Genomic DNA, 12,958 nt, shown 5'->3' on the forward strand with positions numbered 1-12,958 from the left:
ACGGACAGGCCGATGATCAATCATGTCACGAATATGTGGATGAGGCCTTTCGGTCCATAGCAATAATATTTGTAGGTACTAGTGGGTTGTTGATGGAATATAACCCTGTTGGGTGATCCGCCCCTCATTAGGCGGATTTAGTTGAGTATGTGATTAGGGGAATGGGGCTCACAGTGTATCCCCTATCTCTCCAATTGTGTGATAGATCTATTCACCGCAACCCAAAACGTGCAGTGTCAGCACTTCTGTGTGCTGGAGTTTCCAAAGCTGCTCTTGCTCAGAGGTGCATTCCGTCTAGACTGGAACATGGGACTCCTATACTCCTTCCTGCAAACACCGCTCTTTCCCTGAGTTCTAAGAAGGATCAGAACAGACCGGGCCCAGGTCATCCTAGTGGCTCTGGCTTGGGTGAGAAGATTATGGTATCCAGAACTCCTGGGCATGAGCATTGGTTTGCCAAAACATCACGCTGCTGACTTTCTTTGCTCCACCTCATCCCTCCAAGATTCCACTTCCTGGACCCTAAAAAGGCACTGTCCATCTGTGTTGGTAATACCAACGAATACCAGGTGGTCAGTCAACTCTTTGAATGGTTCACTTCATGGGGAAGGCAGTGGAGAAACAGACCATCTCCAGAAGGATTGTACTCTGCATTAATATCTGCTACGCAATAGCCAGTAAACAGCCCCTTGAGGTGTCTCATTCCACCAGAGCCAAAGCCCTGTCTAAGGCGTTAGCTCGTGGAGCCCCTGCCATGGATATCTGTCAGGCTGCTACGTGGGCATTCTTACACGTTTACCAAACATTACTGCCTTGAGAGTCACGTCAGTTGTGATAAGCACATTACTCGTTTGATTCTCTGGGACTTTTTGGTTTGAGACAATTCGCAGGTCCACCTCTGGGAGGTATTATTTTGGTATCTACTCTAAGGTAAGGAATCTGTTGCTAGAAGGCTGTATCTAATAAACATGTTACTTTCCTTCGGTAAAGCCATATTTGGAATGCAGTATGTAGAAGATACAGTAAAAAGCTGAAAATGTTGTACGGTCAGAGGGGGGCTTCCTGTGGCTAGTTCTTGGTCCTCGGTCTTGGTGGGGTGACTTTGGTCACAGGGGTTGACGTCCCTGGAAGTTTTGTTGGTCCTGCAAAAGTCCAGTTGCCAATGGACTAATAGTTTTCAGTCACAACTAAACCAGTGGTTCCCATCTCCTAGGAATAACTTTCCTTCTCTGCTGCCAAACTGCACTCTGATGGCTCTCCTACTTCCCATTAGACTCAGGTGCGCCTTTCAAGTATTGGGATTTTGTCTCCTATGCTGCACTTCGGCAGTGAACAATGAACCAAAAATCTGGGCTACCAATTCACCAATGCAGGCTTTTTCAGCTTTTGTGGCCATGATGCTGGCACGGAAGTCAGCCAACTGACTCTTAGAGTCTCTTCTTCTGTTTGAGGGCTCGGGACAACTTTCTTTGAGCTAAGCAACACAGGATGAGTCATCTATATGCTAGCCCAAGGAGCAGCAGATGCAGTCTAACTTTGGTGCAGCCCCTCCTTTCCAGGTCCAAGGTGAGCAGGGCAATCATTCTTCAGTCCTTTTCTCCAGTACAGGCGATATATGACATCTGGGGGCGAAGGCTGCCACATTTATGCCCATAAAGTGCCTTTAGGGGATGCAGTAGTTACTAGCCAATAGGCTCCTTGAATACCTCCCATCTGATGACAACTTCCTGTGAGGTGTAACACTTAGCTATCCCAGAATGCTGTGATCTTCCCACTCTCAAGATGGCAGAACCCCTCTCTCGACTTGTGGAGCTTGGTTGCTCAACCCTTAGGGGTAGCTAAGTGTGGCCACCTTCCCACAAGAAAACCAGTCTAACCAGTGCTCTCCCCTCTCTGCCCCCGATACCATCCTGTTTAGTGAAACAAAAGGAGTTGCCTTTCTTGTGTGTGCATGTAATTTCCCGTTCAGGGGCAGCTTACCCATTTTAAGCTCTCCTTCTGGGGTCACACCTTGTTCGGGTTTTCTGTCAGGGAAGAGAAGACCTCTTCCGCTGGTATTTCCGCAGTACTAAATCCAGCAGATCATCTGCCCTGTCGATAATCTGCTAAAATAGGTCCAGGGCTGAAGAACATGTATGGACATTTTGTCAGTGCTGGTGACAGTAGATCACAGTATGGCTTCATTCACTTGACAATACTAGAATACTGAACAACTAGCCGTTTGGTATCTCCAGCCTTGGCCATCTTCCTCCTGATAGTACCCTTCAGGATCCTCTGGTTCTGATAGTCTGTAGGTATTCACTATATGACCACTCTGGCAGGGGAATTAGGTCACAAAATACCTTGTCCATCTGAGTCAGGAGCAGTCCTGGCGTGATCTTGCAGGACTGTGATGTTGGCACCTCACCTCATATCTTCCAACTTCATATCCACTTAATCAGCGCCTCTGTTACACATTGTTTAAAGGTGGGTTCTTCTCTCACCTTCCCAATCATTCCAGATGATAAAGACTGCAAGGCCTTCGCTGGATGTGCAGTGGCATCCACCTCTTGTTCTGTGATCATGAACACCAAGGCCCTCCCCATCCTTTACACCGAAGCCTCATTGGAGTCTCCATTCTCTCCCAAGCTGGAGCGCAATTGCTGAAATGGGAAACAACCATGTGTATTCCCACACCCCTAGTTCTTGAGATACATGACATTTCATGTTGGGAGCACTTAGTGTAGGATGCTCTTGGCTGCAGGGAGATGGGGAACTTAGGCAATGAACATTTCAGACTGACTGATATATCAGGCAATTTTCTTATGAAGCCACGCCTGCTTGCTGCTGCAGGATGGAGAGGAGTTCACCAGCAAGGACACACTGTGAATACGGAGAGTACCTGCAGCCTAGACACCGGACTGGGAATGTGACATGTTATAGGGACCGCCGCCCATGAACTGCCTCTCTGCACCTGGAATGTACTGGACTCTCTGAGGATAGCAAGAAGTGACACAATTTGAGTTAAAAACTTGTTTTATTTGCAGCCCACTTTGAATGTGCATTCATTTGGAACACTTTTCATACATGTTCCTGTTGCGTATGTACATGGCGCTGAGGAGAATTGGCCTCTTTGAAACGGTCAGGTTCATCTCTCTTCCCAGTGCAGGTTTTATTCATCAAAAAGCACAAATTACGGAAGTGATATGCAAAGCAAGACACTGATGTGCTTTAAACATTGATTAAAAACATAAATTCACGTCAAACATTAACATTCCGACAAAGTTTGATTAAGGGCACCCAGAATCCATGGAGTCTTTGTATGGAGAGTGGCTGTCTGCGTGGGCCGGCTTGGCATGGTCTCCTGCTCCTGGCTTCCTTTAAACTGTTTGCTGGCATCAGTAGTTCCTCAAAGGCTGAGGCGAGTTCCTTTTAGAAAAAACTTTGAAAGTAGACTTTATCCAGAAGACTGGGGACAGCTGGTGAAGGCTTTACTCACCAGAGATGGAGTGGTGTCTGCCCATCAGCAGCAAACATGCACACAGTTTTTGGCAGCAATACACTTTTCATCGCTAGAATAATACAACAAAGACATAACATGGTAGGTGAATTGGGGAGCGTTATTCCCCATTCTTCAGACCAATATATTTATGCATCTTATATCCATTAGATTATTTTTTATAAAAGTCGACAAGGCACACAAGGCTGTCGCTGTTCTGGTCCAGTTAGGCTCATTCATCTTAAAAAACATAGGTGACTTAAACTATGGCATAACACCTAAAACCTTGTGCTCAGAAGCCCACGCTTCCACGGGCCAGCGAGTAGCCCAGCTTGTTCCGGTTTCCGATAAAAGACATGAATCCTGCATAGGTCTCAATCAGGATTGGTTGGTTTAAGACCACTGCGCCATTGGCTCTGCCTGGAACAGGGTCCATCTTGTGGGCCTTCTGGACAGCCTGCACCAGCTCCGCCGTGAAAGCGTCCACCTGGAAGAAGACGAAAATACGAGGGTTGGTACAATTTATACAAACCATCCATTGCTCGCTTAAGGCGCTGACCCAACAGGAGTCCCGCCTCCCACTGGCTATTGTGTCTTTTTATATTTCTAAAATTCAGAACATGCCTTCATCAGCAGAAAGAGCAAATGCAACAGAAGGAGCCAGTTTACAAACACCACTGTTGAATGCCACCATAACCAACTGCTCGTCTCTATGTGATGGGGAGTGACTTAGGGCATGATTGAGACCCTTTCACCGGACATCCCATCCACCAAAATATAAATCCCATTATATCCTATGGGATTTATAATATGTCACCTTTGTAGTGGAGTTATTCCTCTGCTAAGATCTAAACCGGGCCCTTATTCATTGGCTGCTCGGACAGCTGTATGTTAGTGCACCACGCCCTCTCTCCAGCCTGAGCTAAAATCAGCAAACATGGCCAACCTACAAGTTCACCCAAGTGCCAGTGTGTGCCATCGCCTTGGCCTCACAGCCATCAATGCACCTCTTTGGGTGGATTAAGTGGTGAGAGGAGAGAAGCAGACAGGATGCAGTGAGGGAGAGAACATTCTCATGTGGGTAAACCGAGAGACAAGCATTAGCATCAAAGGAGAAAAGGCAGTCTTTAAATACCTTTATTGGACAAAGGAACAGAATTCCAAACACGTCCCAAGTACTGACAAAGATCTGCCCCAAATGAGTTCCTTTTTGTTGAGGGGATCTTCTGTTAACAGGCAGTTGCTAGACTTAAGTTCTCTCCTGGGAGTACAGGGTGGCAGTTTGACTAGTAAAAAAGGTCTTTAGTGTTGAAACGCTCTACAGAGAGCCTTAAAAACCCTTCTGTCCTTCTCATCCCTCTGCCTCTTCTCAAAACCTTCTGACTACTATGATCTCCCAAACATCCTTCTGAAAATGTCATTCCCCCCCTCTAGCCATCCCACCCAAAAAGCACACACGACCACTACTTACAAAAAAAGGTGGTACTTCCTCCAGCGCAAATCCATTCCTACCATTCTACTCCAAATTCTACTAAACACACATGAATCCAAGAGCGCAAACGTAACACAATCAAAGCACAAGAAACGCCAAAAACCCTTTACTAACTACTAATCTTAGGTTCATGAGTAGCTTGCTACTTGCTGAATAGTCACTTCAGTGTCTTGTCATGGGTCATAAAGCGCTCTATAAATTAATTTCCAAGTGCAATTTACAACTAAAATGAATGATTGTTCCAGAAGCAGGTTATGCAGTTGGTGAGTGGGAGAAAGAACATAGTTGGATATCACACAGAGGAGTGGTGTGATGGGGAAATCTCCTGAATACGTGCAGAGAGAAATTACTTGACACCCTACCTGTGGGATATCACATAGAGAATTAGGGCGATGAGGAAATTCTCGGAATACATCCAGAGAGAAATGGCCTGACCTCCTTCCTGTGGGATATCACTTAGAAGAGTAGGGAGTTGGGGAAACCCTCTGGATACGTCCAGAAAGAAGTGACCTGACATTCTACTATCTAGCCTTCTTTGCTATTTTAATAGTTTAATTTGAAAAGGATATCAAAAGTTATGACCTGGGCATTAGAAGCCTAATGTATAAATTTAGGCTGTGTTTTATCTGATAGAGACTTCTTGCTGCAGATTCCTTGCCTTTCAATTTCCCCATCAGACTGGATCTGGAAGATTTTTCGAGAGCAGTAACCCTACGTGCGTCAGTCAGCTTCAAAGGGCAGCATCCACATCACCCATAAAAGCGCCACCTCAGCTCAGTTATTTTCTTTCCACGCCAGCGCAGATCCGGTGAAAGCTATCCTCTATGACTTTTTGACAGGCTTTTTTTGATGTTTTGTCAACCCTTTTTTTGAGGTTTTTTCTTCCTGGTGTGTCAATGGAATGTCTTTGAGGAAATCAGATTTTAAACCATGTGGCAACTGTCACAACACCATATGGTTATGGACCCACACCTTGTGTCTCTTTGGTGTCTGGTGCGCAAACACAACTCCAAGTTGTGCTTCTACTGTTGAGCCATGGCACCAAAGGCTTTGAGGGAGCAGTCCCTAATGCTGCTAGCAGCCCGGCAGGCAACTCCTCAGAGGTCTCAGTTGAGAGGAAGTTCACAGGACTGCTCCAGGAGCCCAAAGTCCTATTTGCCCCACTTGAAGTCATCGGATTACTCTAGTAAGAGGCACAAAAAGTCGAAGCATGCTTCGACTTATCCTCCTCCGTCAGCTAACGTGACGAAGGAACATTGACTTTCGAGGCACGGCTCTTTGGAGCCTGCACCGGGGCTGACTCCGCACCTCCCTGCTTTTCCAGGAGTCAGAGAGACCCCCTGCTCAACTCAAGGAGTTTTACATGACAATGCGCCTCATCTTTGTGTGGGTCGACCCCTCAGGAGCGCCTTTGGGCCCGTGGGGTGAGAGGGGGCCCCATCTGGTTCTACGCCTTCAGCATTGGCACCAGTAGGTCCCCATGAATCTGATTATGGATCTAGACCTGTGCTGGTCATGCCACTTTGACCTTCCCCGATGCTGGTCCCCATGCCGTCGGCACCCACTGGTGGCGCCAGCCCCACTTGGATCCCTGAATCTGACACACAGCCGGAACTGACAACATGGTAAAGTCACAGCTGACTCCCTCCCAGAAGCTCCCTTTCATCTGAGCTGTACTGGACACAGTGCAGTTTTGGACTTATCCTCCCGAGCGGCAAGTCATGGATATTCATGCTATGATACAGGTGTTTCAGCCTCTATCCTGGATTTCAGTGAGGATGACTCTGAGGCTGCTGGGCCTCATGCTGATGACACATGCCAAATCAAATCAAATCAAATCATTAACATTTATAAAGCGCGCTACTCACCCGTGCGGGTCTCAAGGCGCTAGGGGGGAAAGGGGGGGTTATCGCTGCTCGAACAGCCAAGTCTTTAGGAGTCTCCGGAAAGCGGAGTGGTCCTGAGGCTGGTGGGGAGGGAGTTCCAGGTCTTGGCCGCCAGGAAGGAGAAAGATCTCCCACCCGCCGTGGAGCGGCGGGTGCGAGGGACGGCAGCAAGTGCGAGGCCAGCGGAGCGGAGGGGGCGGGTGGGGACGTAGAAGCTGAGGCGTCTGTTGAGGTATTCCGGTCCCTTGTTGTGGAGGGCTTTGTGTGCGTGGGTGAGAAGACGGAAGGTGATCCTTTTGCTGACTGGGAGCCAATGCAGGTGTCTCAGGTGTGCGGAGATGTGGCTGTTGCGGGGTACGTCGAGGATGAGGCGGGCCGAGGCGTTTTGGATGCGTTGCAGGCGGTTTTGGAGTTTGGCGGTGGTCCCGGCGTAGAGGGTGTTGCCGTAGTCCAGGCGACTCGTGACAAGGGCGTGGGTCACGGTTTTTCTGGTGTCGGCGGGGATCCAGCGGAAGATCTTGCGGAGCATGCGGAGAGTGAGGAAGCAGGCGGAGGACACGGCGTTGACTTGCTTGGTCATGGTGAGAAGAGGGTCCAAGATGAAGCCGAGGTTGCGGGCGTGGTCTGCGGGGGTCGGTGCGGTGCCGAGGGCCGTGGGCCACCAGGAGTCGTCCCAGGCGGACGGGGTGTTGCCGAGGATGAGGACTTCCGTTTTTTCAGAGTTCAGCTTTAGGCGGCTGAGCCTCATCCAATCTGCGACGTCCTTCATACCCTCTTGTAGGTTGGTCTTGGCGCTGGCGGGGTCCTTGGTGAGGGAGAGTACAAGTTGGGTGTCGTCGGCGTAGGAGGTGATGATGATGTCGTGCTTGCGTACGATGTCGGCGAGGGGGCTCATGTAGACATTGAAGAGTGTCGGGCTGAGCGATGAGCCTTGAGGTACGCCGCAGATGATCTTGGTGGGTTCTGAGCGAAACGGAGGGAGGTAAACTCTTTGGGAGCGGTTAGCGAGGAAGGAGGCGATCCAGTCCAGGGCCTGGCCTTGGATCCCGGTGGAGCGTAGGCGGGTGATTAGGGTGCGGTGACAGACGGTGTCAAAGGCAGCCGAGAGGTCGAGGAGAATGAGGGCGACTGTTTCACCGTTGTCCATCAGGGTTCTGATGTCGTCTGTGACTGAGATGAGGGCGGTTTCCGTGCTGTGGTTGGTTCGGAATCCGGTTTGTGAAGGGTCGAGCAGGTTGTTGTCTTCCAGGAAGGTGGTCAGCTGTTTGTTGACGGTCTTTTCTATTACCTTGGCTGGGAAAGGTAGAAGAGAGATGGGGCGGAAGTTTTTCAGGTCGCTTGGGTCAGCCGTAGGTTTCTTTAGTAGGGCGTTGACTTCAGCGTGCTTCCAGCATTCGGGGAAGGTAGCAGAAGAAAAAGAAGAGTTGATGACGGTCTGGAGGTGCGGGGCGATGATGTCGTCGGCTTTGTTAAAGATGAAGTGCGGGCAGGGGTCCGAAGGGGCGCCGGAGTGGATAGAGTTCATGATGGATTTGGTTTCTTCCGTGTTGATGTGGGTCCAGTTGTTGAGGGTGATGTCCAGGGAAGCGGGTTCAGTGGTGTATGGTTGGGTCTGGTGTCCGAAGCTGTCGTGGAGGTCGCTGATCTTGCGATGGAAGAAAGTGGCGAGGGATTCGCACAAATCCTGTGAGGGCGTGACGGCGTTGGCGCTGGCGCTGGGGTTGGAGAACTCTTTGACGATGCTGAAGAGTTCTCTGCTGTTGTGGCTGTTTTTGTCTAGTCTGTCGGTGAAAAAGTTCCTTTTGGCAGTGCGGATCAGGTGGTGGTGTTCGCGTGTAGCGTTCTTGAGGGCGGTCATGTTGTCAGCGGTGTGGTCCTTGCGCCAGGCCTTCTCAAGGGCACGACAAGTTTTCTTTGATTCTTTGAGGGTGTCAGAGAACCAGAGAGGTTTTTTGGTGTTGGTCTGTCGATGCGTGCGTTTGAGGGGAGCAAGGTTGTCAGCGCAGTTGGAGATCCAGTTTGTGAGGTTGAGAGCTGCGTCGTTGGGGTCGGTGGTGAGGGTGGGTTGGTTGGCGGCGAGAGCGGAGAAGAGTTGCTCTTCAGGGATCTTGTTCCACTGTCGACGAGGGATGGGTTGAGTGCGGAGGTGGGAGGTCTCGCGTCGGAATGTGAAGTGGACGCAGCTGTGGTCGGTCCAGTGTAGGGCAGAGGTGTGGCTGAAGAAGACGTGTTTGCTGGCGGAGAAGATAGGGTCGAGCGTGTGTCCGGCGATGTGGGTGGCGGTGTTCACCAGTTGTTTGAGGCCGAGGTTGGCGAGGTTGTCGAGCAGGGTGGTGGTGTTGGGGTCGTTGTTTTGTTCCAGATGGAAGTTGAGGTCGCCTAGGAGGATGTAGTCCGGTGAGGCGAGGGCGTGCGGGGAGATGAAGTCGGCGATGGCGTCGCTGAAAGAGGCGCGAGGTCCGGGAGGACGGTAGACGAGGGATCCTCTGAGGGTGGTCCTTGGGTCGGTGCGAATCTGAAAAGGCAGGTGTTCAGCGGCGAGGGGGGGGTCTTCGGTGGAGGTGGTGACGCTGATGGAGTCTTTGAAGATGATGGCGACACCTCCTCCTACTTGGTTGGTGCGGTCTTTTCTGGAGATCTTGTAGCCTTCGGGGATGGCGGGTAGCGATGTCTGGAGCAGAGGAGGCGTTCATCCATGTCTCCGTGATGAAGGCGACGTCCGGGGCTGTGGAGTCCAGGAGGTCCCAAAGTTCAACTGCGTGCTTGTGGACGGAACGAGCGTTGACCAGGATGCACTTGAGGTGGTTGATGGCGCGTGGGCTTGTGGTCGTGGTAGTTGCGTGGTGGAAGATGCGTTTGCAGGAGTTGCAGGCGAAGGGTCCATGGGTGCGTTTGGGGTGAGCTAGGAAGCAGGTTTTGGAGCGCCCTGGGTTGAGGGCGTGGAGGGTGGTGGGGTCGTAGCGGATCAGCGGGGCTTGGGGGAGCTGGGGACCAGGGGTCGTGGCGCTGGGCGCGGGCCAGGCGCGGACGGGCGCAGACGGGCTTGCCTCTGGTGCGCCTCCGGCGCGCCAGCTGCGTGCCCGCTGCACGCGCCCGCTGCGCAGTCGCGCAGCGGCCGCCATAAGAGGTAGGAGGGGGGGGGAGGGGTCAGCTGGGGCGAATGGGAGCTGGGGGGCGGGGGCGTGCAGGAGGTCGCGGCGGGAAAGCGCGAGGGAGGGGGGGGACAGGTAGAGTGAGAGGAGCTGGGGGAGGGGGTTTAGGGTGGAGGAGGGTGAGTGTTAGGAGGTTTGGAGATTAGGGAGAGAGATAGGAGTAGGGTTGTGAAGATAGGGGAGGGGGGTTGTAGAGGTGGGTGAGGGAGAGAGGTAGAGTGAGAGGATAGGGAGATAGGTAGTAGAGGGGGTGGCGGGAGGGGGGGAGAGATAGAGAAATAGATAGAGAAAATAGATAGAGAAGTCGATAGATAGGGAAATAGATAGATAGACAGATAGGTAGGTAGGAGGAGGTGGAGAGTGGGGGAGTTAGATAGTGAGATAGGGAGCTAGAGAGATAGGAAGATAGGAGGAGTGAGGGAGGTAGATAGCGAACGGGTTAGCTAGGGGTGAGAGAGGGGGAGGCGAGTGAGGGAGGGGGATGAGGAAGGAGCAGGAGGGCAGGCTCGGGGGAAGAAGACGGAGGAGGTAGAAGAGCCGAAGACAGGAGAACAGAAGACAGAAGAACAGAAGACAGAAGAACAGAAGACCGGAAGAGCAGAAGACCGGAAGAGCAGAAGAACAGAAGACAGAAGCACAGAAGATCGGAAGAGCAGAAGAACAGAGAAGAACAGAGAAGAACACAGAAGAACACAGAAGAACCGAGAAGAAGAACACAGAAGCACCGAGAAGAACAGAGAAGAAGAACACAGAAGACTGGAAGAACACAGAAGAACAGAAGGGAAGAACAGAAGAACAGAAGAGAAGAACAGAAGAACACAGAAGAAGATTGCAGAGGGGGAGCGAGGAGGAAGAGACAGAGAGGAGGAAAAGAAGCAGGAGCAGGAGAGAAGGTGAGTGGCGCGGGGCAGGGCGAGGGGCTGGGAGGAGGGGGGTACTTACAGTTAGGTGGGTCTCAGGAACACAGGAACTCGGGAACTTGGAGGAGCTGCAGCGGCAGGGGGAGCGACCTACCCTTGGGTCAAGGGTCGCTACCACTGTCGCGCAGCGGCCGCCATAAGAGGTAGGAGGGGGGGGGAGGGGTCAGCTGGGGGCGAATGGGAGCTGGGGGGCGGGGGCGTGCAGGAGGTCGCGGCGGGAAAGCGCGAGGGAGGGGGGGGGACAGGTAGAGTGAGAGGAGCTGGGGGAGGGGGTTTAGGGTGGAGGAGGGTGAGTGTTAGGAGGTTTGGAGATTAGGGAGAGAGATAGGAGTAGGGTTGTGAAGATAGGGGAGGGGGGGTTGTAGAGGTGGGTGAGGGAGAGAGGTAGAGTGAGAGGATAGGGAGATAGGTAGTAGAGGGGGTGGCGGGAGGGGGGGAGAGATAGAGAAATAGATAGAGAAAATAGATAGAGAAGTCGATAGATAGGGAAATAGATAGATAGACAGATAGGTAGGTAGGAGGAGGTGGAGAGTGGGGGAGTTAGATAGTGAGATAGGGAGCTAGAGAGATAGGAAGATAGGAGGAGTGAGGGAGGTAGATAGCGAACGGGTTAGCTAGGGGTGAGAGAGGGGGAGGCGAGTGAGGGAGGGGGATGAGGAAGGAGCAGGAGGGCAGGCTCGGGGGAAGAAGACGGAGGAGGTAGAAGAGCCGAAGACAGGAGAACAGAAGACAGAAGAACAGAAGACAGAAGAACAGAAGACCGGAAGAGCAGAAGACCGGAAGAGCAGAAGAACAGAAGACAGAAGCACAGAAGATCGGAAGAGCAGAAGAACAGAGAAGAACAGAGAAGAACACAGAAGAACACAGAAGAACCGAGAAGAAGAACACAGAAGCACCGAGAAGAACAGAGAAGAAGAACACAGAAGACCGGAAGAACACAGAAGAACAGAAGGGAAGAACAGAAGAACAGAAGAGAAGAACAGAAGAACACAGAAGAAGATTGCAGAGGGGGAGCGAGGAGGAAGAGACAGAGAGGAGGAAAAGAAGCAGGAGCAGGAGAGAAGGTGAGTGGCGCGGGGCAGGGCGAGGGGCTGGGAGGAGGGGGGTACTTACAGTTAGGTGGGTCTCAGGAACACAGGAACTCGGGAACTTGGAGGAGCTGCAGCGGCAGGGGGAGCGACCTACCCTTGGGTCAAGGGTCGCTACCACTGTCGCGCAGCGGCCGCCATAAGAGGTAAGAGGGGGGGGGAGGGGTCAGCTGGGGCGAATGGGAGCTGGGGGGCGGGGGCGTGCAGGAGGTCGCGGCGGGAAAGCGCGAGGGAGGGGGGGGACAGGTAGAGTGAGAGGAGCTGGGGGAGGGGGTTTAGGGTGGAGGAGGGTGAGTGTTAGGAGGTTTGGAGATTAGGGAGAGAGATAGGAGTAGGGTTGTGAAGATAGGGGAGGGGGGGTTGTAGAGGTGGGTGAGGGAGAGAGGTAGAGTGAGAGGATAGGGAGATAGGTAGTAGAGGGGGTGGCGGGAGGGGGGGAGAGATAGAGAAATAGATAGAGAAAATAGATAGAGAAGTCGATAGATAGGGAAATAGATAGATAGACAGATAGGTAGGTAGGAGGAGGTGGAGAGTGGGGGAGTTAGATAGTGAGATAGGGAGCTAGAGAGATAGGAAGATAGGAGGAGTGAGGGAGGTAGATAGCGAACGGGTTAGCTAGGGGTGAGAGAGGGGGAGGCGAGTGAGGGAGGGGGATGAGGAAGGAGCAGGAGGGCAGGCTCGGGGGAAGAAGACGGAGGAGGTAGAAGAGCCGAAGACAGGAGAACAGAAGACAGAAGAACAGAAGACAGAAGAACAGAAGACCGGAAGAGCAGAAGACCGGAAGAGCAGAAGACCGGAAGAGCAGAAGAACAGAAGACAGAAGCACAGAAGATCGGAAGAGCAGAAGAACAGAGAAGAACAGAGAAGAACACAGAAGAACCGAGAAGAAGAACACAGAAGCACCGAGAAGAACAGAGAAGAAGAACACAGAAGACCGGAAGA

The 12,958-nt window shown here is 52.0% G+C and overlaps 1 protein-coding gene across 1 annotated transcript in view; it reads right to left on the reverse strand.

The window, feature by feature from the left end:
- Window positions 1-2,997: 2,997 nt before the first annotated feature.
- TPRG1 (tumor protein p63 regulated 1) overlaps window positions 2,998-12,958 on the reverse strand; it is a 294,564-nt gene continuing 284,603 nt past the window's right edge. The window contains exon 6 of the mRNA XM_069212796.1: window positions 2,998-3,965. Within this exon, the coding sequence (XP_069068897.1) occupies window positions 3,771-3,965 (195 nt within the window). The 3' untranslated portion in view covers window positions 2,998-3,770. The remainder of the gene's footprint in view (window positions 3,966-12,958) is intronic.

The sequence above is a fragment of the Pleurodeles waltl genome, chromosome 11 (assembly GCF_031143425.1).
Source record: "Pleurodeles waltl isolate 20211129_DDA chromosome 11, aPleWal1.hap1.20221129, whole genome shotgun sequence".
Classification (NCBI taxonomy): Eukaryota; Metazoa; Chordata; class Amphibia; order Caudata; family Salamandridae; genus Pleurodeles; species Pleurodeles waltl.